Consider the following 24,602-nt stretch of genomic DNA (forward strand, 5'->3'; position numbering starts at 1 on the left):
CAGCAGAAAGAGGAACTTTAGTAAGACTTCTCAAAACTGCAACAACACTCTTGCTGAACAGTGATGGTTTAGCATGATGAACTTTCTCATGGTGGCTTCACTGCCGATAAACCGGCCTCAGATAGAAAAAGACATTTTTTGGAGAATGGGAAGGTTGCACAGGAGTTTAGGGGATGGAAAGATCTGCATGAACACAGAAAAGAACTGCCATCCCATGTAGTTACATAGAAAAAAAAATAATCAGCTTGGACTCATAGGGTTTGCATACAACAACTGGATCTTTTTCAAGAACCACAGGAATCTCAGAGAACATCACTCTTACCTAATTCAGTGACAAATTCTTTAATTAATGGGAACTGAACTGCACTTTTGGAAGTCTACATGCCACTCAGGCAGAGGGTGTGCTCTAGACCAACATGCCACAAGACAAAGCTGTTTACATTAATACTTAATAATTAGGAGTAATGATCGACTGATTACAGGGAACTGCCCGTTATAAGTTGTATTGCATTCTCATTAGATATCTGTAACATGCCTTTGCAGATGTCAGTTACTCACAAAACTTGCATTTATTTAATAGAGAATAAGTTTAATGTTAAACACATAACAGACTCACCTCATGAGCGTGTTTAGAGAAAGAATCAGCACTGTAAAGCATAGCTGCAGTTTTTTCTTCCAGTTCTCCTAGTTTCTGTCCTCTTTCATCTAGTGCCAACCGGGCTCGTGCTAGTTCACCAACTACACCAGATGCTGCTCCTTTGACACCTTCAATACCCCCAGGCCCTGGAATATGCTGGGCAAGGCTCCTTGATGCCTTCCCAGATGCTGATTCTCCAACTGGAGGCATTTGCAAAACAGCAAAGACAGAATAGTAAGGTTTTCTATGATTATTACGTAAATGCCAATGTAACTAGTTCATGAAGAGGTGTCATTTCTTTGCATAGACACCAAACACTTAATCATAGGCATGTCTACAAGCAATATCCACTACTCGATGTTACTATATAATAAAACTGAGATTTTCAAACACATTTCTGAGTTTGCAGACAGGTTATAAAATTCCAAACTTTTCAATGGCTCAAGTATGAAATTAAAACTCTCTCAACAGGGCTGGCATCATGGTCATCAAGAGCATTGTGCTGGTGAAGTGGTTTTTAACAACATAGCTTACTTCACAGGGAAGGTGTTGGGAGTTCAGCAGACAGAGCAGGAGAGCTGAATTTTGAAAATACAAGTTGTGGTCAATTCTGGAAGTGATTTGCTGGTGTAGCCAGCCAGTATGACTCCACCAGAAGTTTCCTTTGATGGAAGTTCAGTTTTAGATGCAGATACCTGAAGACTACGTGTCTGTGCTCTCATTATTGTAAAAATCTTGTCAAAAAAGTCATGTCATGTAAATCATGAAAAGGCAGTACAGCTGTAAGAACAAATCAGCTTTCCTGAAGTAAACACTCACGACTGGTCAGCTGAACAGCTCTCTAGACTCCAGTGACTGCACCAACTGCATCTCCTGTGCTCATAATTGGAGATCAGCCACCTAGTTCAGTCTCAACACTTAAAGGACATGTCAATCTTATACTGAATTGTATACTCTACAAAAATTTGAGTGAAGGCCAAAACACTTTTGGGTGCCAAAGTCAAACCAAGTAATCTTTACCTTTTCTTTTTTAAATAATGAAATTATGGTTCAAATATTTTTTTTTTTTGATCTCAAGAAAAACTAATATTAACCTATTTAAACAAGTTTTGCTGTAGGACTTCAAGATTTTCTGATTTGATTCTATGCTTCTAAGAAGAATGATTTAGATTTCAACTAACACTATAAACATCTGTGAATTCCTAAGAATAAAAAAGAGAAATCATTTCACTTATTACAGATTCTGGTTTGACCGTCATGTTAAATATGACTATTTTTAAAGACATTTTCAGATGGCTTCTGACTTGTCACTGAACTCACTTTCAGGGTATAATTCACTAGGCTTTTTTCTCCCAGTCAATACTTATTTCCTTCTAAAGATCTGAGCCAAAACTTGATGGTGGGAACTTGAAATGATGTAAAGAGATGCTTCTAAAGTTATGAGTGCTTTCCTGTTGCCATGGCAAGGCAGTTTTTCCCTGTCCCAGTCATACTAATTAAACATAATTTTGCACACAAATTTCTCTAATAGAATACTTGACGAGGCTTTCAAAGTATTACACACATATATAAAGACAAATAGAGTTTTTAATGCAGAAAGTGGCCTCTAAATATTTGTAATTTGTTCAAAATGTACAGGCCCAAGTAGTAAAGTCTAATTTAATTTTTATTGGTTAAATCAAAAGAACCAATATGAAAAGAAAGGATTGCTAGGGAGCCTTGTCTGTTTTAACAGCTACATTTCATGTGAAAAAGGAAACAGTTCTTACAAATAAACTTGCGTAATATAGTCTTTTACCTAGCAAATGTCTCAATAAATGGAAGTTATTTTCCTTACATGTATTATTCTATGATTCTATAAAACGCTGTATGCCACCACAGTAAGAAAAATAAAGCTGTAATCCAAAAAAAGAGGAAATGATAAAGCAATAAGAACTTTGCCAAATCTGAACTTTACTGTCCTATGAGCAGAGGACTGTATTGAATCATCATACAGTTCCGTTCTTGCTCTCATTCCTAAGGCATCTCTGCACAAGTCAAATGAGAAAAAAGAATCTCACAAATGAACTGAAATAGAATGGAGTTTTAATTTTCTCACTGTCCAGAATAGTGTTCTTCAGAACCAGCGCCTTTCAGTCTCACAGCACTAAGAAAAATCATTGTCAGTACTGTATCCTTCATAAAGATGAATAAAAACAAGATCAGCCGTCCTATTTCTCATTTTATAATCTACTTCTGAATAAACGAGGTAAAGGAATCTGTGAGAAAACAGTACCAAGCCTTTCTGATCTTGTTGGTAAGTTGTACAGCACAAAAAAAGCTATGAAAAAGCACGTAATTCCCTTTACTTTCCTCTTTGCAAATGTAATGTTCTATTAACACAGGTAATACATTTCTCAAGGATCATTGGTTTCCTTGGGTAGAAATATCAGAGAAATTATGAACACAAACTTACAGAGTTCTTCTCTGTCAAGTGACTGAGCGCCACCTCCAAACAGGCCTTTAAAGAACCCCCTGTTTGGTGCTTCTGGTGTTTCTACAGGAGTGAAGAGCTCACCCAACATTTCCTTTGCAATGAAGAACAGACACATATAAGGCATACATTATTTCACACACAAATTAATGGAATGTTATTTCACTTCAACGATTTCATAGATTTTGATACCAAAATTAATATGCTTTAATAGTCATCTACCTTTGCAAGGCAACTTACTTAGCAAATAAAAACTAAAAACTCGTTAAGAAATCTGAGAGTTGCACGCTTGCAGCTCATGAAATTTAGTAGCAAAGAAATGGGTTCAAGTAAAGCTGTATTTGCCCCTCAACAACTTGGGCAACTCTCCTGTTTTTGTTCTGTTCAAACTGAATCTACAAATGCTCATATCCATGCATGGTAGCATAGTAGATCTTATAGCCTGCATCTCTGCTATTTCAGTATTCTATACTTCTTCCAAGCTGTAGCACGGCTGAGAACCTTTTCAAGCTGTTAATACCCCTAAAACATAATAGCTTGCTTCAAGTATCCTGAGTTAGCATTCCCTTATGTCAGCAGGCACCTCACCAGCATCAATTGAACAACAGAATTTTATTAACTGCACATGTTAAACAAGGAAGTTTCCTATCAATCAAAAAAGAAATCAAGTACGAAACTGTTTCAAATACAAGAGGATGGATGAATCAGTGAAATTTAAGAGTAGAAGTGATTCATCCTGAATCAGACTGTACAGTGAGAAAAATCTAAGCACAAAAGCTAAAGTGCTAAGCTTTATGACAAAATTACTGTAAGCTTTTTGAATCTAGAACACGGAACCTCAGAATCTAAGAAACAGTTTTGTGAGGGTTTTTTTGTTGTGTTTTTTTTTTTTTTTTTTTTTTTTTAAATTCATTACCTGAAGATTTTCACATGTTTCTTGACTGTAGGTGAGCCTCTGTATCTCAGTTGGTGAGACAAGATAGAGTGCTTGTCCATTATTGGTGAAGCAGAATGTTCTGGCTATCCGCATATTGGTGAGTGGCAGGTAATATACATCCAACAATGGCCTTAAACTTGGCAAACTTAAGAAAAAAAATTAAAAAAACACCACTAAGTATAGCAGGATTGTCTATTATTGATCAAATGGCTCATTAAACTGCAATACATTATTTTTCTCTTCACCATCTGCGCAAGTACCACATAAAGAGGGTATCAATTTAATGCAATTACAAAATCAAAACATATGCATTTAAAAGCATCATTTAAATGATACTCTGAGCATGTAAATCACAGATTGACTTAAAGCATTATTCAGTAATTACTAAATAAGTATTTTGATAAGCATCTACCAGAAGTTTACAATTAAAGATCCAACCTCTTCTCTCAGGTAAAGAATTTCTCCTTGACTAAAAATACAAGTCTAAAAGATCTCTTTCCTCAAGAACACTTGGAAATACACATGTGCTTTCAAAGGAAAACAGAATTCAGTAGCCTCAAAGAAAAATCTTATGAATTACGTCCACCTTTTTTGTCTGATTGCATATTTAAGAGGAAGTCCTCTTACAGCAAAGTTTGCTTACCTTGTATTTTCTGATTCTGCACATGTATTTGCAGTACCTACTGCATCAAGCTACTGAAGAACAGATGCAACACACTCAGGCTGTAACAACGCTCTTGCTACCAAACATTCCTCTCCCTCAAAGTAATAATAAATGCAAGTAAGAAGTGACTGAACACCTGATGTCTTGATAGAGAACCCAAAAAAACAAGTCTCAAAAACATCCCCTGTGATGTTTTTGTAAAAACATAATTTACACAAGATATTAACTGCAAATCTACCGACAATACGTTAAGCAGCTTCTGCTGCAGGTATCATCTGCATAAGTTATTTCTAGAAACTCAAAAAAGCAGTAGAGGGGCAAAGTAAAGCTGAAAGCAATGAAATAGAAAGATGCAGTAACTGCAACAGTAAGTGTTGGCTTTTTAGTGTTGGTTTTTTTTTTTTTGTATTAATACTGAGATTTCGAAAAGTTAAGCTTGCATTTTACAGATTGTGACTTCTATCTTCGCAAATTTATCTATGACAAACAAAAGGAAGGAGAACAGGTAACATGACTGTGGAGGCAAGTTCTACAGCTGAGAAATAAAAAGCAATATTCTCTTGTAAGCACATCACCCATAAATGACACTTCTGCCACGCATGTATCTAAAATAAGAATATTCATAAGAGTGAGTTAGTAACAGGGAAGTGCTTTGCTTTGGACCGATGGAAGCATAAAACATCCTTAGAACTTCAAGACAAAACACAAAAAACATTAGCTCAGATAGGATAAGCATGACATCCATGATAGCATTTTCCAATTTAACAGAATTGTAAGTCCTATCTAAATTTATATCAGTAGATAAATATTGGGCATCTTGGGTATGACACAATGCTTTCACTACTTTACAAAACCAGCACATTAAATCCACTTCCCAGCAGCAATGCATGCTTATGGAGTTAATACTTGGGAGTTCAACTTCCCTACACAATGTAACAAATATTTATAATTTAGCACCTACCTCTATGCAAAGTTCTTTAGAAAACAAAATGAATCCTACGGAAAACAGGATTTGTTTGAATATATGGTACCTGAACATTAAGTTCAATTTTCATTAGGGATAAAAAGCATGTTTGCCCTGCAAGGTGAGCAGCATTTTCTAGAGATGTTTAGAATATACGTTGGGATATAGATCAATGGAGTTAACACATTTAACAATCGAAACATTTTTTAATTGTAGCATGCATCAGATGAGCTTTAGGTTTATTCCTAATAGCTTCCTGAAGAAGTATCTTTTTTACAGAATTTCCCAACCTGAGAGCTTGTTTTCACAACCTTAAAAATGACCTTTTAGGAGATTTACTGGCATAATTGTATAATGCCATGTTCCACATTCATCTTAACATTAGCAAGGACTAAAATGTATGTGCAAGTGTATAGATATATACACATTGCTATTGAGAATAAAATAGCATTTGGAAATATTAAAGAAAAAGGACATGTTAAAGTTACATAAGTGACATCTAAGTACAATCAAGCATTACTTTTACATGTTTTAGATCACTTTAGTTACGATTTTAAGTATGATGTTTATTTCTATAAAACAAGTGCTATTAATTAATCTTGTCCTTATAGCTTAAGGCCTTTAAGACACAATCAAGCTATACAACAAAAAGATAAACTGGAGGCATGAGTGTGATGCAAACAGCTGCACAAAAATACGCAGAGTTGCAGTCAGGTACCAGGTGAAGGTCTGACTCAAGGCAGTTCTCTCCATCAGAGAGTAAATTCACATTTGAGAATCTTCATCCACTCAATGACCTACATCACACAGTTGGAACTATTTGTTGAATCAGGGTGGCTTGAGCTAAACAGGTAAACTTTTTCATGTGTTGAAGGCATAACTAATAGGAATGAATAATCAAAATTATCCAGGCCCACGTGTTAGTAGTTCATCAACACTAAGTGAATGCAGATTTTAATTCATATTCTTATGGAAAAGGAAACTTCTTATCTAGCAGAAGACTACTTGTTCTTTTTATATCTAAGTTACTATCAAACAGGTCTTACCTAAAAGTCATAATATGTCCATTGGCACAGAAACATGCAAGGCAGATACTGTTACTCAATGACACTATGTCTCCACGAAGAACAAAAGAAGTCTCTGTTATGTTTTGCTTATAAATACAGTTCTGGGATGGCAGTGAGATAACTTTTGCTTGCTTTTCTGAACATATCACTGCATATTGGTTTTCACTGATTTCCTGAGAGGAAGAGGGGGATACTGAGACAGGTCGTCGCTTCTTCGATTTATCTTTTTCATCTTTGTCTTCAGGAACGTTGTGTTCTCTCCATGGTTCATGTGCTGGTGGGACCAAAGATCCTGTGGCATCCAGAAAAGCCATTCTCAAGATTGCCCCTTTTAGCCTCAAGATGGTTCCTAGGATAAAGAAGTTGAGCACATTTCTAAAACAGCCCTGCTCAATTGTCTCTCAAGCTACAAAATAAACCTTTAAGAAGCTAGCAAAACAAAAAGAAAACAAGAACTTAGGCTTGCGTCTGTAGCAAAACAGACATACCAAAACCTTTGGATATTTATCTAAAACCCAACGAAGCAGTGCAAGAGCATATGCAGACTCAAAATGTTAAGCCCATTTTCAAGGGTTAAGTGTATGCATACTCTTCCATTAACTTCAAAGGAAATGTATACATTTATTAAGAAAGCCAAGCTGGAATGCACATTTGTATTCAAGTTCAGCTTCACAAATACAATTCTCTAAGGAGTACGCAGTGTGCTTAATATCAACAATAAATGCTTAGTCAAAGGCGAGCACCTCCTTTTTCTTCAATACAGACAGGTTCAGACACGAGCAACATGGGAGGGTTTTTTTTTTCTGCTGCTGTTCATGCTTGAATCCAGTTCTCTCTAGCATAAAATGAAAGAGGAAAGGTTTTCCCTCCCCACTGTTCAAATCACTGTGTCTCTGCAGGCCAGATCTTAAGCTAATACATTTCTTATTCTACTTTCATTTATTCACATGCAAGTAAAAGCATGAACATTTGCTAAGTACACAAAAAAATCATACATATGGCAGTATCTTTTAGGGTTCATGCTGCAGATCCAGTGATTAAACAGCATCCAGTCTGCAGCTTTGCCTTTACCATCAAATGTTACCAAATCCGAATACTGCTGCCAATATCATACTTGATGAGAACAAATCAAATCTGGTCTAGAGGTCACACCATTCCTAATCCCTATTTCAATCAAACAGCGTAGCAATTTGGATGTCCTGATACCATCTGTGCTAGCGAAGTAGAGCACAGCTAAATGTTCTGCATGTGACAGTGGTAGCGGGAAAGCTAAGTATATGCCTAACAGCACATTCAGCAAACCATTAATACATAATTACAACAAAAGCAGTTGCTGTGTATCAGAGAAACAAGATACAAGACCTCTCACAGCAATCCAAAGGAATATTTGATCACTAATTTGTATTCCATTTTTATGATGCAGGAAAACTGAAAGTTCCCAACCTCAAGAGTAAAAAAAAAAAATAAATTGAGCATTTGAAGTACTCATCTGTTCTGCTATTTCTGTTTAACAATTGCCATGTAGTACATTAAAGATTAGAAAACATGTTTTTCTCAGCAAGTGTACATTAAAGTGGTATTTTTATGTTATATGTGATCATATTTTCAACTTTGCAACTTAAAAACTCCAGTAATGATGTAACTAAATCGATATTATTAACCTTAGTAGCTACACCAATGAAGCTAAACCATTTAACTTTCAATTAACCCACAATTGAGAGAATGTTTCTTTTTAGAAAAAGAACACCACCACTACTTTATCAAAGCATACTTTGGCCCATCTGCTTTGTACATACCACTAGGAGAAACAATTACTGGCTGAAGAAGTCTTTGCTCTCCTCCTGGGGGTAAGTTCAGTACAATGACAAGCACTGTACCCAGCGTGGTCCCAACCCACAGGCACGGGGAAGGTGATGTATCGGCCTTTCTTGTGAAAGTCTCACAAAAATGAAGAGCTGAAATTGCCTCACGTGACTCTTTATCAATGCTAGTTACACTAGAACTCCGGGATCGACTGAAAGAGTTGTCTTTGACATCTGAAAATAAATCAGTATTAATGAAAAAGAATGGCAAAATGCAGGCATTAAGAGATAAATGCAGGCATTCAGATTTTTTGTCTTTAGCATGAAGTTTATACTATCATTCTATTGATTATTATTCTTGTATTCTTCCCAAGTCATATTTCCTTTCAGCCCAGTTTTCAACATTGTATCCTGAACAAAGCACCCAATCTATTTTTGCAGAGGTTGCTGTTCAGTAATTGTCACAAACAATTGTTATGCATATTTCTGTCTTCTTGGGACAGAGAATAGCAGTTACGATCAAACAGGACTCCTCCTTTTAAAAAAATTAAATTACAGAACTCACCGCCAATTAGTTCATTTATCACATTAAAAAACATTGGCTTCCGTAGAATACAGTTTAATAATCTTATAAAGATGCAACTATTTTAGTTTAAAAACTGCAGTGACATCCAAACAGCGTGATAACACACATAACCTGTAACGATTCACGATAATATTGTCCCACTTTAGGAAACTGTATGAAGGACATTTAACAGGCTATTTACTCACACAAAAACTTTTAGTAAAAGAAACACCAAATGCTACCAGACGCCACCTGGCACTGGTACACAGAGCTGAAGATTTCCATTTTGAATACTGTACTGTAGGGCCAGAAATAGCACTAAAACTTTACAGGATGTCTTGCTCACTGCTTAGCAAATAAGGTTCTTGTAACAGAGAATGAATTCTAACATTAAAAAAGCTCAAACCAGTACACATGCTGCTCCATTCTGTGTGCTGTCTGTACACGTGGTGATTCTTAACACATCAGGATGTCTGAATTTATCTGTGCATTCACCAATTAGTGCTTTACTTAACTCATCATTCCAAAACTTCAGCATGAGACAACACTTCCTAGTAAAATTTTCATGCAATTTACATAATGATTTTTAAAAACTTAAGTTATTGTTTTGGATCTTTGTGTAGGATATAGATATATTTGGCATCTTTAAAGCAGGATTAAGAGCTAAAGAACAACATTTTAACCACATACCTTCTGGTAGTATCACTATGATAGTTTCATTAAATTATTACAAAACTTTCTACAAAGAACATCTAACATGCATTTGACAAACATACAAACTAGATTTCAACTGACTAAGTGCAGACATCTATGCAACACAAACAGTGCATCTTCTCAGGAGATACTTGTCTCATTCCAACAAGGACAGAAAAATTACTGTCCTGCCAAATTTTTAACTAAGTCAAGCATAAAACATGGATTAGAGAAAGAAACTAGGTCAACCACTCAGATGTTGACATCTTAAGTTTACTCACTAAAAAAAAAAAATCAAATCTAGAGTAAAACAATGAAAACTATTTGTTTTTATAATTCTTCTGATGACCACAACCTCTTAAGATGCTTGTTTCTTCAGGCTTGAATATTTGCCAACAATGCTTTTTCAACTCTTACATGGATTAATCAGTCTGAATATAATCATACCTTAACTGCAAGCACGTATACAATTAAATGTGCATTTGTTGAGTTGCATCAGGTTGAACATTTGAAGAGCATGTGTACAAATTCCAGAAGCATTAGAATAGACAGGGAAAACCCCATAAAAATTAACTTGCCAGACAATATGGTCACTGTGGAGAACAGACAACTTATTCAGAAGAGAGAACTGACAGTAAAGAGTTTAACTGCTTTAGTGCATATTATTTACCCTAAAGTAAAGGAAGAATCTATGGTTTGTTAATAGAAGCGGAAGGAACAACAGTGTGATGACTCACTACACACCACTATGAGAAGGATGGAAAGATGAGGCTCTTTTGAGCCAAGGTTAGGACCTAGTGGCAGTGGTACCTTAATCATCTGGATTACAACATTGAAAAGCAATGGTATATATAATGCAGACTAGAGTATGTTTGAGATAACCTCCACTTTCCAAAACAGAAGTTAAATATAGAAGCACATACTTTAGATTTTGTTTTGGCTACTTAGGGAAGAAAAGAGATCTAAAGACAGAAGAGTCATTTGAAAGAACAAGATCACGGAAAAGTAGGTTTCAAGAAGCCATGGAAAAGGAGAGAAAATAAGGATAATGAACTTGGAAGAAAGGTATTTCAGCTGTCACCTAGAGCCAGCAGATATAGCCACATCAGTGACAAAAAAATACAAGCAAGCTGACAATCTCTGAAGAACACTATGGGAAAGCTATCCCACTAGGAGAAAAGATAGAAGTAAAATAAAAAGAAATAATTATAATTGCCCAAGTTACTTACAGACCTCAAAAACAAAATGAGGCATCTAAGTGTAGATATCCCCACATATGCTAAGTCAAGCAACAGCACTCAAAGGCTATTACAATTCAGAAAGTACAAACTATTTTATGAGTATAGTGGAAGTAAGATCACAAGAAAACTCCATTATTTCAGTAGGAAGAACAGCAAATATTAAATGAACTAGAAAATGCTAAAAGTCTTTTAGGACTGGAAAATGCTAAAAGAATTTCAGCATTCTCTTTTTCCAGTCTTCATTTAAAGAAAGGACTTTTCTAAGTACTTATCACTATCAAAGAACTGGGAGTAAAACAACATCAGAATTGTAATGAACTGTATAATATTTAAGTAAGAATGTATTCCAGTTTACAAAGTATGATAAAATTCACACTAAACCGAAGTCATCCCTAAACCATTAGTAAACGTAGTAAAGAAGAACAGACAGTTTGAAAAGACAAATCAATTTTTTCTGCTCTTTCTTGCCAGCAAGGCCACAGTTAAATCCTTCTAGTTTTGGGCATGAGAGTTTTATAGAGATGAGGAAGAATTCCAAGAGGACATTAACAGAAACCATCCTAGATTTAGACAACATAACTTTTTTACAAAATTAAGTTCCTTCTCCTTTCTTAAGTTATCTGCAAAAATGGAGATTAGAGATACAATGACAGCTTTCAACAGCATGAAACACAGCTAACAAAGATAAGGAGCCCTTGTTATCCCTGTTCGTTGTGGAAAGCATGAGAAAAAGTTAACATGGAAGGAAGGAAGATTATGATTAAATAACAGGAAATTTATCTGACTATAAAACATTGGAATTTTCTGTCTGGGATTTTTCTAAAAACTTATTTATTAGAGGCTCATGAACAGATGAGAGGTTAAATTGTCAGACATCTGGATCCTTGCCATAGCAATGGATTAAAGGATCTGAGGGTTCTTTCCAACTTCACATTTCTCTGAGTGGAGCAAGCTGTAAATGTAAGTCAGGGTGGTCCAGCTCAGTTTCAGGATATCCCAGTGCCATGAACTCTTTCCTTGCTGATAGCAGCAGTTGTCAAATACGTAGTTCTGCAGCTGCCAGTCTGATTCTGGCCTGTCTTCTGCTGGGGCTGTTGTAGCAATTCTGCTGCAAGAGGGGAGTGAGCTGTGGCAGGCAGACAGGCGGCTTCCACATTCAGGCTACATCTACTGCTGTAGGTCTACAGCTGTCCTCCATCATCTTTAGAGAACAAGGCAGGGGAGCTGGAACTGATCTACAAGCTGGCAGTGAACTTTTGATGACAAAATACTAAAATTAATAAATCTACTCATTTGTATGCTGTTTTAGTTATGCAATATAGTGACCTTTAGTACTACAGACTTCACAAAGGAACTGCTTCTGACATGAAAAGGTACTGTGCTTTTTCAAGAACAATGAAATTCTCAGACTGGTCATCCATCCAAACAGCTGTATATTATTTTCATTTAGAGAGAGTGGTCACAAGACAATTAACATTTGTGAAACTATGTCCAATTATTTGTTGAGTGGACCTCAACATATGCTGTTATTCTTAAGATATTTCATTTTTCCATTTAAAATATGGTCCTAAACAGGCAGCAGTTCTCCTTACATTACCTGCTTATTCATGCTTTTGCTATCACGACACTACTGATAAAGTGAGTGGTAGATGCCTAAAAATTTGATGAAAGTGCGTAAGCCATGTATAAGATCTGCAGGCTTACCTTATGATGACAGCAATAACATTTTGTGCCTGAGAGTCCCCAGAAAGAGCGGAATTAAAATTTTCGTTTTACACTTCAGGTAAATGCAACAAAGTCACAACAGTTTATAAAATGTAGGACTCTTAACATACATCGCATTCTGTAAAACAGTTTTAGAAAAATAAAACCAACTATGTAAACTTACCTAAATCAGGCTTTAACTCAGTTGGCAAACTTAGCTTCCTGGACATCTTTGCTGAAAAGTGAAGTATATCTTTTTTTTAAAAAGAATTAACATGATTCTGCTGGCCTTTATTTGCCTCTTTCCCAATATTTAATATATAATTGCTTATTACATTAATTGCAGTATTTAACAGGATTTCTACTCAATCAAAGCCTCACTTCCACATGGGAAGGGTGCAGAGTAAAACATGGAAGATAACACCATCCCCAAATACAGTATTTTATGACTTTTAAGCTTCATTTCTCCTCCAGCAGAACTTGATGGGTTGGATGAATTTTGCTTTGGCTCAATCTCAAGTTTTATCTCCTCAGGTGAGGACAGAACACAGACTCTTGGCTACTGCAAGAATGTGCACTAAAGTTTACATAAAGTTAATATCCCATCCGCTCTTCTGCCCTACTTCCTGATCAAACCTGAGGTACTTAAAATAGAGAAAAGATGAACTTTTAATTATGCTAAAACACTAATGCACACGTGTTAAACACTAGTAATCTGAGATGCAGTCCATAACTTAAGAATGAAGATGTTACATAGAATAATTATAAAAGCAGGAGCGTACAAATGCTTGCAACACTGACAAACAAAAGATAGTACGATTTTGACAATATTGCTGAAGTAAGAAATAGCTCTTTAACTCATTCCTGACCTGGAAAATTCTCTTTACAGGAATAGAAATCTTGCAGTCCATTTAAAATGCGGTACAACGCTAACAAATGCTGCTATAATAAAAGTCACTAGCAAACTAGTAGCCACACAACCCTCTTCCATCTTTCTTTCAACAATTACTGGAGAAGTAATTTTGATGTAGCTTAACAATTAGACAAGAGCTAGACTCTGACTTTACTTCCCAGACACATGATTGAATTTTGATATATCATTTAGTTCTTCACTATCTTGTTAAGGGTAATACTTCTCTACCTAAAGATGTTGAGAATAGCCTCATAATTCTAGAGTAGACTGTAATGGATTCCAGTCATAAAGCAGCCTGAATCTTGCTGCTTCTCAGCTAAAAATGGAGTTAACTCATCCAAATTATCGTTTTAACAGAGATCATCCCATTATCTACATATCCTGAAGAATGGCATGTGATTTAAAGTTACTTCCACTTCTTCAAAAAGTTAAATACTTCATTGTATCATCAATCATGCTCATCAATATTGCAAATGCTAGTTATCTGAATACTTGAACAGTTTTATTCCTGTCATATATTATAAAAATTTGAGAATAGGAATCCAGAAATAATCTTCTAATTTCCTTCATGTGTCAATGGTACAAAGTATGTCCTATTCAAATTAAACTTAAATTACTTACTCTCAGACTGAAATGCTAGTCCCTTTGACTTATTTTAGTGCAGGCTGAAACTGAAACAGGCAGTCCCACTACCTTCATCCTTGCATTCGCACTGGCATCTGCCTAGCTTAATGGTGAGGCCAATAGTCATAGAAATGAAGTTTCTGCCGAGGGATGTTTCCAATAAGATCAACTCCTGTTTCAGATCAGAGCACAGCTATACAAACAGAAACCATGGTACAAAACAGCAGTAGTGACCAGGAGCCCATCTTTCTGCTGTCAGCTTGAAAAGAGATCATGAAAGAGATTTGGAACTGTGAATTACTAGATAAGTGTTCCTCATCGTAAGATTTGTTTTGTGTTAGACATGTAAATCATAAAAGCTGAGATACTGAACAAGAGCTGAACTATGCACACAGAAAAGAATTTGAGTTATTTTTGGTTTTTCACAGCTTTTACTACATGTGAATACCAGCAAGGTTTAGTTAAGTTAGTCACAGAGCCATCACTTTTGGTTTTTCAGACAGAAATTCATAGATTCATAGATTGGTCCAGGCTGGAAGGGACCTCCAAAGGTCATCTAGTCTGACCTCCCCGCAGTCAGCAGGGACACCTCCTACTAGACCAGGTTGCCTAGGGCCTCGTTGAGCTTCACCTTGAATATCTCAAGGGAAGGGGCCTCAACCACCTCCCTGGGCAACCTGTTCCAGTGTTCCACCACCCTCACGGTAAAGAATTTTTTCCTAATATCCAATCTAAATCTCCCCTTCTCCAGCTTAAAACCATTGCCCCTCGTCCTGTCGCTGCAGGCCTTTGTAAACAGACCCTCCCCAACTGTTTGATGCACAGTTTTAACAACTTAGAGAAAACTGACCCCCCCCAAAAAAGATACTAGGAAACAGGTAATACAGCAGTTTATAACAAGTACAGGCATTTGTGTTGGATTCCAGGAGTCAATCCACAGTTTTAGCTTTTGGTTCCTTAGTGAAAGGCCAGCTGTGTGAACTACGTTGATAAAGTAAAACAAATTTGTCAGACATCATTTTCTACAAAGACTGAACTATGCCTCATTAATAGGACAAGAGGACACATGAAATGTTAAAAAGGACATCATTGCTAGAAATCATGAATGAATGTGCTATCCAAAATAATAACTTTCAAAACTTACATTAATGTGTCAAAAACCTCAAAAATTCAAATGTAAATAGGAAACAAGAACCTATTTAAATAGCAGTAGTGCCATCTTGTGTTTAAAGGAAAAAGTGCCTAAAGACACGGTAAGAAAATACGAATATTTTGCCAGCTAAGCCTTTTTTAACTAACATTACTTAGTATTAAAAAAATCCTGCTTGTATTCTTATCTGGCTTATGGTTTACAATAGTTTTGGAAAATTCAGTTTTGCTAGGTCTCAGATGAAAGCCAGCAATATGCTATACAACTACTACAACACAAGATATACATCAGAAAAATGGAAAAGACAGAACAGACATCTACAGCAAGAGCGCTCAATGTCAGGCTTTTTACTCCAGTTGTACAACAGGGCAAAGGTGATGATGACTGCTCCTGCTGGGTATGGCTGACCTCAAGTAGTAGCTGTCATATCAGAATTTAATACCTCTCTTGGTGGTGGTGGTTGCTGCAGCATTTACAGCCAAGACTACCCTTCTTCAGCTGGTGTGAGACAAGGAGACAGACTGGGGAGCTTCTCCTGGCACGCTGCTGCTCAAGGCACCAGTGACTGTTTTGCCTGTGTTTAGACCTACGCTTAATATTCCTCTACATTAGAAAACCTAGAGTCATACGCAGGCACACACACATACTTTAAATTGTTAATATAAATATAATTAAACGAGATAAACGTGTGATATTAGACAACTGTCCGAAAAACAACCTTCAGGATTCTTGGAGATTTCTCTTAGGTCAGGCTTGAGGGGGCAGGCATTAAAATATGAAAGGTTACCTTGGCATAGCATGTTATATTTCAGCATAGCAGGCTCAACCATTCAATGAGGAAAATCTGAAGGCTGAGACATGACTGAACTATCAATAGGAGGCTGTGGTTTAAAAGTAATAGTTACATTTTATTTGCAGTGGGTTATCCTGACCTGATGCTTTACAATGTCTAGCATATCAGTTTGATAGCTAAAGAGTGATTTTTTATATATCCCCTATTTAAGGAAACAGTCTAAACCCTTTAAAAAAATATTCTAAAGATCATAAAGGAGACAAGCATCTTACTGTTTTGACAGACAAGAAAACAGTTTACATGAAGGCTATTTCATTTAACATTTCATGAGAACTAACTAAGCAGCTTAGAATGCCAGACATCCCAAAATTCCAAAACTATTCTCTATTTGACAGCTACACAGAAGTGAAAAAGTTACATTACCAATTTCAAGATGCTTAAAGAATTAAATGTTTTAGTGGTGACAATACAGTGCAGAAACAGATTATCAATGCTGGAATCTCTAAATTTGATATAAGAATAATAAAACCATTTTACAAGACAATGTATGAAAAGATGTACTAGATATATCCAAGATTAGATCAAATTATTAAGAACACCTTGGAAAAAACAGTCTTACTCTGGCATTAGGGAAAATGAGAACTTATTACAAGCATCTTGAGCTTTGATTCCATGAAAACAGCATTAACAGTTAATGACTTTAGCACTGTTTGAAATAATTAGGTGTACACTTAGAATGTAACAAATGTGAAAAAGTTTGTCAACAGTAACAGCAGGGATAACAGAAATTTGCAATTAAAGGTATTCTGCTTAGATCTCTCTACTAATATTTGCAACTGTTTTTAAATTTATGAACTGCAGAAACTAAATAAAACCAATTTTCCTGAAAAGTATTTGACATGTAGCCTACTGGATCAGTTCTGAAGGTCTTATAGTCTGCAATATTTTGCATGCACCTTTACTAAAGCTTCTTCCAGAAGTGGTTGTTACAATACCTCTTAACTTCTGACCTGATTTGTAGCTATATACTTAGTCACATAGTCACAATTCATGCCAAATAATTAACTGACCAAAGTACAAGTAAAACAGCTTAAGATTTTGCTTCCACTGAATTTGGATCACAACACGTTTCTATAAAAATGACATGACCTTAGAAATCAAATACTTCCTACCAATTCTTCTTCCTGTAAGTTCATCTACATTCGGTACACTTCTCTGTACTACTTCCCAGCATGTTATTTATACTGTCAAATATTTGCCATTCCTAAGAGAAATGGCTGCTTTTAATAATAGCCATAGTATTTTCCGTAATCTCTAGAAATGGTTAGTTAAACCAAGTATCTCTATATACCCAAGGTAACTGCAACTATTTCAAAGTTCACCTCTGGTGCAAATAAAAGGGAATGTGACCCAAGAGCAACATATTCACAACTTGAGTTATTATCCATCCTTAGCATGGAAAGTTCACAACTGAGTATTTAGAAAAAAAAAAAACACAACAGAAGAACCACCAATCTTAACAGTATATATGGCAAAGCTGAAATGTTGGTACATGAAGCATTTAATTTTTTTTAAAATCTATGCTATTGTTGCACTCTTAGGTGGTTTTTTGATCCTTTAATGAAGCAAGAATGATACTGATACTGTCAACAATGAAAAATCTGTAGAAATGAAGATGTCTCTATACAAGTTTCAATAAAGTGACTAAATTGATAATGGCTTTCTATTTCTAAATGCATTTGTATCACTGAAATCAAATTACTTCTCACTTTGCTAGCAGTATCCACTAACTCACTGTTCCCATAGGACAAAACCCACAGGAGAGATATTAAGAGTAACCAAAATTATCAATGTAAAGAATTCTTGTTCTGTTTCGTAATCCATTTGACAGATTATATTCCACACATTGACAAGGAATGGAAGGAACTTGAACCGAGTGCACTATATGTCAGTGTGAAGAGCTACAACCATGCTACATACAAATTCATCCATGTCAACACAGTTGATGGTAAACAATTTGTTTCATACAACATGGCAAAGTTAATGACAGTAAGTGACACATTTTACAAAACTCATTTCCACATTTAGTTGGCAATTCAGTTTATAACAATGAAATGCAAAAACATGCAACTATTAACACCGAAGAAGAGATGCTTTACTTATGTGGAAGAGCTTCGAATGTAAGTTCAGAAAGAGCCATGCACAGTAAACATGCCAGATCAGGCACAGAAAACGTGTCAGTGAAAAAAAAAACATTCCGTTCACAGCATCAAACTACTCAAAACTCTAAGAGAATGAAGACGAAATAACTAAGTTTCTTTAAAGTTCCAATAAACTGTGCAAGTTACACAAATCACAGTATGGGCTGACTGGAAGACACACGAATTCCACATAAAATGCATTATTGTCTCAATTAACTCTGTGTTTAACTTACACCCTGAAGAATGTATTACTTGTGAATAAAAGTTCTGCTTTTTTAGCTGTAAAAAACATTCACAACACTTCAGCTGAAAGGCTTGAAGCTGAAGCAGATGTCAATAGTTCTACAGAATTGTCATTAGCATGTTTTATTAATACTTTAACATTACTCTTTGAAAAAAGAAAAATAATGAAGTCATACTCAAATATACTATGTTTTTTTGCACAAGATAGGCTGTATTAAGTTCAGAAAAGACTGCGTTGGAACAAAATGGAAATACTATATCATCACCAGGCATTGACATTACACGCACAAGATGAACTGTTGTTTTTCTTATTAAAAGAACTGAACATAAGTTTCTAATTAACCTGAATTTCCTTCTGGAGGACATATTAAACAATACTCATGTAAGTTATATGCATACTTTTTAATTACAGATGAATTGACATAATACATTATTGACAGCCATTTGTTTTCTAGAATTATGTTCAGGCTTTCACTGTTTCAGAGCTCATCTTCCCTAACATTTATGTTATCACGGCAAGGAGTACTGACCACACGGTACTGATCAAAGGGCGTATTCTTGCTCTTTGTCATTCTGTACCTCAGATTCCAAAGATGACTTCATCATTCTATTTATCTCACTGAATTTGGATTCTTCTTCTCAATTACTTAAATGCGATGGAAGGTTTAAGATAAAAGTTAAATTGCCAAACAGCAAATCAAAGGGAGACTACAGGAAAAGAAATCTCTTCCTCCCTAGTTTTAACCTATAGTTCAATGTGACCTATGAAATAGCAGTTTAGCAAACACTCTTACTATCTAAAGTAGTTTCAACCTTTTGATCTGACTGAAGAGATAAAATAAAATCCTCTTGCAATGATATATTAATGTACTAAACAAAAACAAAATGAACGATTAACACAGTGATTCTGAAATGAAAATCACCATATCCCAGTTAAGGAAGAGTCCCTTTCCCAGAATTAAATCATACAGCCTCTTGCCTTCATTTATGTAATGACCCAGTTGTCAGAAGCAGAGTTAATTTCCATTCCAATCATAAAAGGGTTCAATCTACCTGCATACAACATATTCCAAGGCAGTTTTGTTGCCACATCATTAAGACACAGGTCTGGAGCTGGTAGGGTATTGTGTCACCGTTGGATGCAGAAAAGTAAATACCGTTCTGGAACAGTAATGGAGTGTACATATATATATATATATATATGACCAAGTTCTCCAGATGATCAAATGAAAACACAATACTACTTCTATCTTGGCCATAGTCATATGGAAATTTGACCATATGGCTATGAATGCAGAACATAAAAAGAAATTATATCAGCCACGTTTTCTCAGAGAAAGTGTACCTTTGCAAAAGTAGTGGAATAATGTTGTGACTTGCATAGACTGAACTCTTAGTGCGGATTAGAATTTCACCCATCCAGAAAACAGAAGTGCAATTTTAAGATCAGAGAATTTAAACCACCAATATATTTGATTTTTTTAAAAATCATTGTGCCCAGTGTATTTAGTACAGAAGCAGCCCATAGAATTACCAATTAGCATAAAGAATGAAAAATTAATAACTTAATGCATTAAAATTTGAAATTTTATTATTTTTTTTTTGCTGCTGGGTTAGTGTTGCATAGAATAAGGCACTAGATTAGGAACAGAGCAGAATTTTTCTAGTTCCTACCTATGTCATTGGCTACCATCTTGGAAAACTTTCTGCTTTTGTTCTTCACTGTAAATAATATTTTAATAAAAAAGATCAATCTAAGTGTATCAAAGGATGAACTGAAGAAAAAATAATACTATAAAAAAGAAAAATACTGTACCCTTTTCTATAAAATTATTCATTTTTTGATCATCATCAGAATTGTTTGGTGAACCAGAACCTATGAGTGAAGACAGAATGAAACGGATATACAAACATATTTTTGACACAAATCCGATATATTAATACAAGCTTTGAGTTTAAGGAAGATACAAAGATGTATTAAAATATCAAATACCGATACCAGTATCCTCTGTTGCTGTACTAGATACTATGAAGTCCAAATTATGTTGGTATGACAGGAATTCTGCCATATTGAGATCAACCACAAAAATTATAATGCAAGGTACGACGTTGCCCTGTGCATCAAGTTTATTGCTAGAAATATTTCCCCTCATTGAATAAAATGTTTACATAGAATAACTAGATTGCTGTCCTAATCACAGTTCCAGACACAAAGATTAAACTAAATTATCATTCACAGAACACTGTTGTAACAATAAACTCAAATTTTGAAAAAATTTTTTTTTTCCAACGCAGTAAGTATTGTTGGGCCACAGTTCAACACTCTGCAGACAGCTCTGAGGCAATGCTGCCACCTGAGATTTTTCCAAATCCTTAACACTGAAAACAGTGGCGGCTATAGGCCACAACTTGATGCTTACCATTGTAATGGTAACGGTCATTGGATTTTATATTGTGGAAGTGTAAAATAGGAATAGAATGCAAACATTTTGACACTCTTGAACAAACTCAACAGTTCACAATGCTATACAATGTTTTAGGGGTCAGATAAACACCTCTGGAGCCTAAGCTTGTAACCATTTGACTTCTGTAAAAAAAGTAGGAGATATTATTTCTCTTGCATTTTCACAGTATTTCTATAGCTCTGTGTTATTAAAAATGTAGGATACTCTCCTAACTTGCATAGACAGGTAATACCTTTTACAGTCCTCTCAACTATATAACCACCCACTGGATGAAGTCTAATGGAAGTTTGCTTCCACTTCTCTTCACCTGGGCACAGAAAGGTTGAAGAGGTGGAAAATTAACATCATTTAAGCAAATGCAGACTTCAGCCCCAACAGTTGCTGGTCTGTTTTACTGATCATATTGTAGCAGTCAAAACCAATAATGTGCTCAGTTGCCAATACCATCCTCCAATCTTAAAGCAAGCAAAAAGCAAACTTTTTGTGCTAGTGTATTTTCCTCTTAACTAGAGTGACTCTAGACTGGAAGAACTTCATTTAAATCTGGCTTTTGCCCTGCATCTCAAGCTCACCAATACTGTGCAGCTGATTTCTCCAAGATGTCCTCTCATCTCTCCAAAAACAGAATGCCATTTTCCTGCTTCTTTCCAGTCTTGTGCTCTTGCCCAGAAAAGATATAAAGCTTAAACCAGACCTAAGGAACTGCAGCTCTTCTCTCTTCACAAACCTTATCAGGGAGGTGCCTCCCTTTGAGTACCCTTCTCAAAGGAAAGCTGGAGAAGCCTTATCTCATTCACCAAGAGCTGGGAGAACAGGACAGACCCGAGGGAAGCAAGGCACAGTCCAGCCTCACTGCTTCAAGATTTTGTTTTACAGGGGAGCGCAACAGTGGTCTTCCCCCTCCGTCTTTTGTCCATTCACTATTTTTGGTACTTTTATACACACAATACTAAAGACAAATAAGTCTTAGACATACACTCTTTTCACAGAACACTCGGTTCTCCAAACTTCTAGACTTTACAATTTTTGAAGTTAGTGTATATTAGAATATTCTCATATAGTCAACAAAGAAATATAGTCAACTAAGAAATTGGAGACTGATTTCTATCTCTGTAGGAGCAGGAATTTCCCTCTAAATTGCTTTCCTTTCAGGACATTTGAATCCATCTCTTCTAAGTTGCCTCCTTTTTTGATCCTCTTAAATAACAAAATTGCATTATTTTTAACCTACTTCAGCTAGCGCAACTGAGATAGGAAGGAGGAAGGTAAATAGAGAGGGAGGGAAGGCAAATTGTTAAATTTAGGATTTTTCCATATAAACCTTGATTTTCATCTTTGGGCTTACTTTCGTTGCACTGTTAATGGAAACAATAAATGGAGCTTTACTCCAAATTATGAAAGAAATCCTCTAATTCAAATGAAAGAGTATTTTAAGTTTTGCAGTACCAGTTGGAAATGGTTTGAACTGACATTTGATGACACTGGAGATCAAGGGGGAAAAAAAGGATACTGATTAAGGGTTACAACTCATCAGCTGTTCATTGTACACATTTTATAGCAGTCAATGAGAAACTAGACTTAGCCTGGACTTTAAGTGGGTCAAATACCTTAGTAAGAATTAGCATCAGCCTCCTCAATCTTGACAGAGAAAGCGATTTACTGCAACTGCAGCACTACACAGCAAATCGTTTACAGACATTGTCTTGATATTTAAAAATGAAAGAGATTCACTTTAGAATATATTCTAAACACAACAAAAAACGCTTGCATTAAAAATTATGCTGAAGTTGACAACTGCAGCATGGTAATATTTATCTTTACACAGGTCTGTCATGAAGTTACATCTTAAGACTTCTTAAAATTTCCATCCAAATTTTGTTTTAATTATAAATAAATCTAATTTAGTCTAAGAAAGGATTAGCAAAAAAGAAAGTGACATTGACTGATCTAGATGAGAGTTTTGCACAATTTAAAATTAACATCAAAAGACAGCTGCTGTCAAATCAGAAATTAAAATTTATGTTAAAATTTCTACTGGAGCTACAAATGGGATATTTTTTCATTACGCTTTCAACTTGGCTTTGAAAGGTACAGGCTACAACAGAAAAGGAATCTATCTTTAGATGCCTATATTGATTACCATTTTGCACTACACTGTAAAGAATACACATGCCACTTTAGGTACTTGAGTAAGTCTGCAATCTTGTCCTTTACTCTAACTTTGAGTATAGCTTTCAATGAAAAAGATGAAGTGACATATTACTTTAAAAGTTTTTTCAGAAAAGGTGAAGTGAAAAATATTTAGCTAGTACATGAAATATTCATCTTAATGCTATATATTAACATGCACTATTAAGCATTTACATGGCTATAACCTCAACTAGCCACTATTAAACAAAATAGTATTACATATTGCTGAAGCATGCATTTAAAATGCTCACATACAGTAGTGCCAACTTAAAAAAAAAAAAAGACAGGGGGAATGTTAAGTAGGGAATTCCTACTTTGTAAGGATGCCAGTTTCTGAAGACCTCTGATTTCAAAGAAAAATAGTAATGTACCACTTATGAGGAAGCAGAAGTAAACTACCTCTTTTTACAGAAATAATCTTTACCACTTCTGAGGACTATGAAACAGTCACGTGAACTATTACAGGACTTTGTGCATTTCTTATCAAAGTTTCAAAATTCTATTGTGCAGTATGTTCCCCAAAGCATAAATATTTCAGATTATATCTCTCTTCACTCATCTTTATGACATATTTCTATTGCATCTCTTAAATCAGCCTTGTTTTAAAAAAGCAGTTGTGCAACACAGCCAAATTTACAACAGCTCAAATAGTATGCGAGAAGACAACAAATTTTGTATAATTACTTAACCAGTAGATGTTGACTTAAAGCATGCCATCTTCTGGGCAAATAAACTGAAGATCAGAGAAAGTTATGATTACCTGAAGTAGGCGATTTGCAGCGATCTTCTGGCACTGTTGTACCTTCATTAATATCACAAAGACCTGCTGGAACACAAAACCAGTATATAATAAATACAGCTGCTACTTTTATCCTTTCTTTCACTGCAGTTAGGAACTTTATTTCTTATTAGCTACAAACCAGCCAGTTATGCTAGAATTTGTTATGAATTACTTTTTTTTTTTTTTTAATTTGGACATTACCCACAGTGACTGTAGAGTCAGTTCTTCCTACTAAGGTTCTCTTTACGAAATATGCTTCCTCATTAAATTTCAGTGGAAAAACACCACATTTTCAGCAAGTTAGACTTATCAGAACAGTTAGTTAATTACATGCTATAGATATATATTAAGTAAAATATAATTTCTATTTTGAAAAAATCCTAGTTATATTAAAAATGTAATTTTCAAAGAAAGTTAGATGAAAGAAAATTTTGAAGATTACAGCCATGCGTGCAGTATGTGTGAAATGGCAGTGCCTTTTTTCAAATTATTTTC

The 24,602-nt window shown here is 35.4% G+C and overlaps 1 protein-coding gene across 5 annotated transcripts in view; it reads right to left on the reverse strand.

Moving 5' to 3' along the window:
* Positions 1–24,602, reverse strand: part of STXBP5 (syntaxin binding protein 5) — a 106,950-nt gene that overhangs the window by 835 nt on the left and 81,513 nt on the right. For 2 of the 5 annotated variants that reach the window (XM_074164026.1, XM_074164020.1), the window contains 9 exons: positions 24,087–24,152; positions 20,488–20,547; positions 20,346–20,393; positions 12,932–12,982; positions 8,539–8,778; positions 6,722–7,091; positions 4,027–4,192; positions 3,093–3,204; positions 617–837 (listed from right to left, as the gene is read on the reverse strand). In XM_074164026.1, the coding sequence (XP_074020127.1) occupies positions 617–837; positions 3,093–3,204; positions 4,027–4,192; positions 6,722–7,091; positions 8,539–8,778; positions 12,932–12,982; positions 20,346–20,393; positions 20,488–20,547; positions 24,087–24,152 (1,334 nt within the window). The remainder of the gene's footprint in view (positions 1–616; positions 838–3,092; positions 3,205–4,026; positions 4,193–6,721; positions 7,092–8,538; positions 8,779–12,931; positions 12,983–20,345; positions 20,394–20,487; positions 20,548–24,086; positions 24,153–24,602) is intronic. The other 3 variants (XM_074164034.1, XM_074164042.1, XM_074164047.1) reach the window with 3 other exon arrangements.

The sequence above is a fragment of the Numenius arquata genome, chromosome 2 (genome assembly GCF_964106895.1).
Source record: "Numenius arquata chromosome 2, bNumArq3.hap1.1, whole genome shotgun sequence".
Lineage (NCBI taxonomy): Eukaryota > Metazoa > Chordata > Aves > Charadriiformes > Scolopacidae > Numenius > Numenius arquata.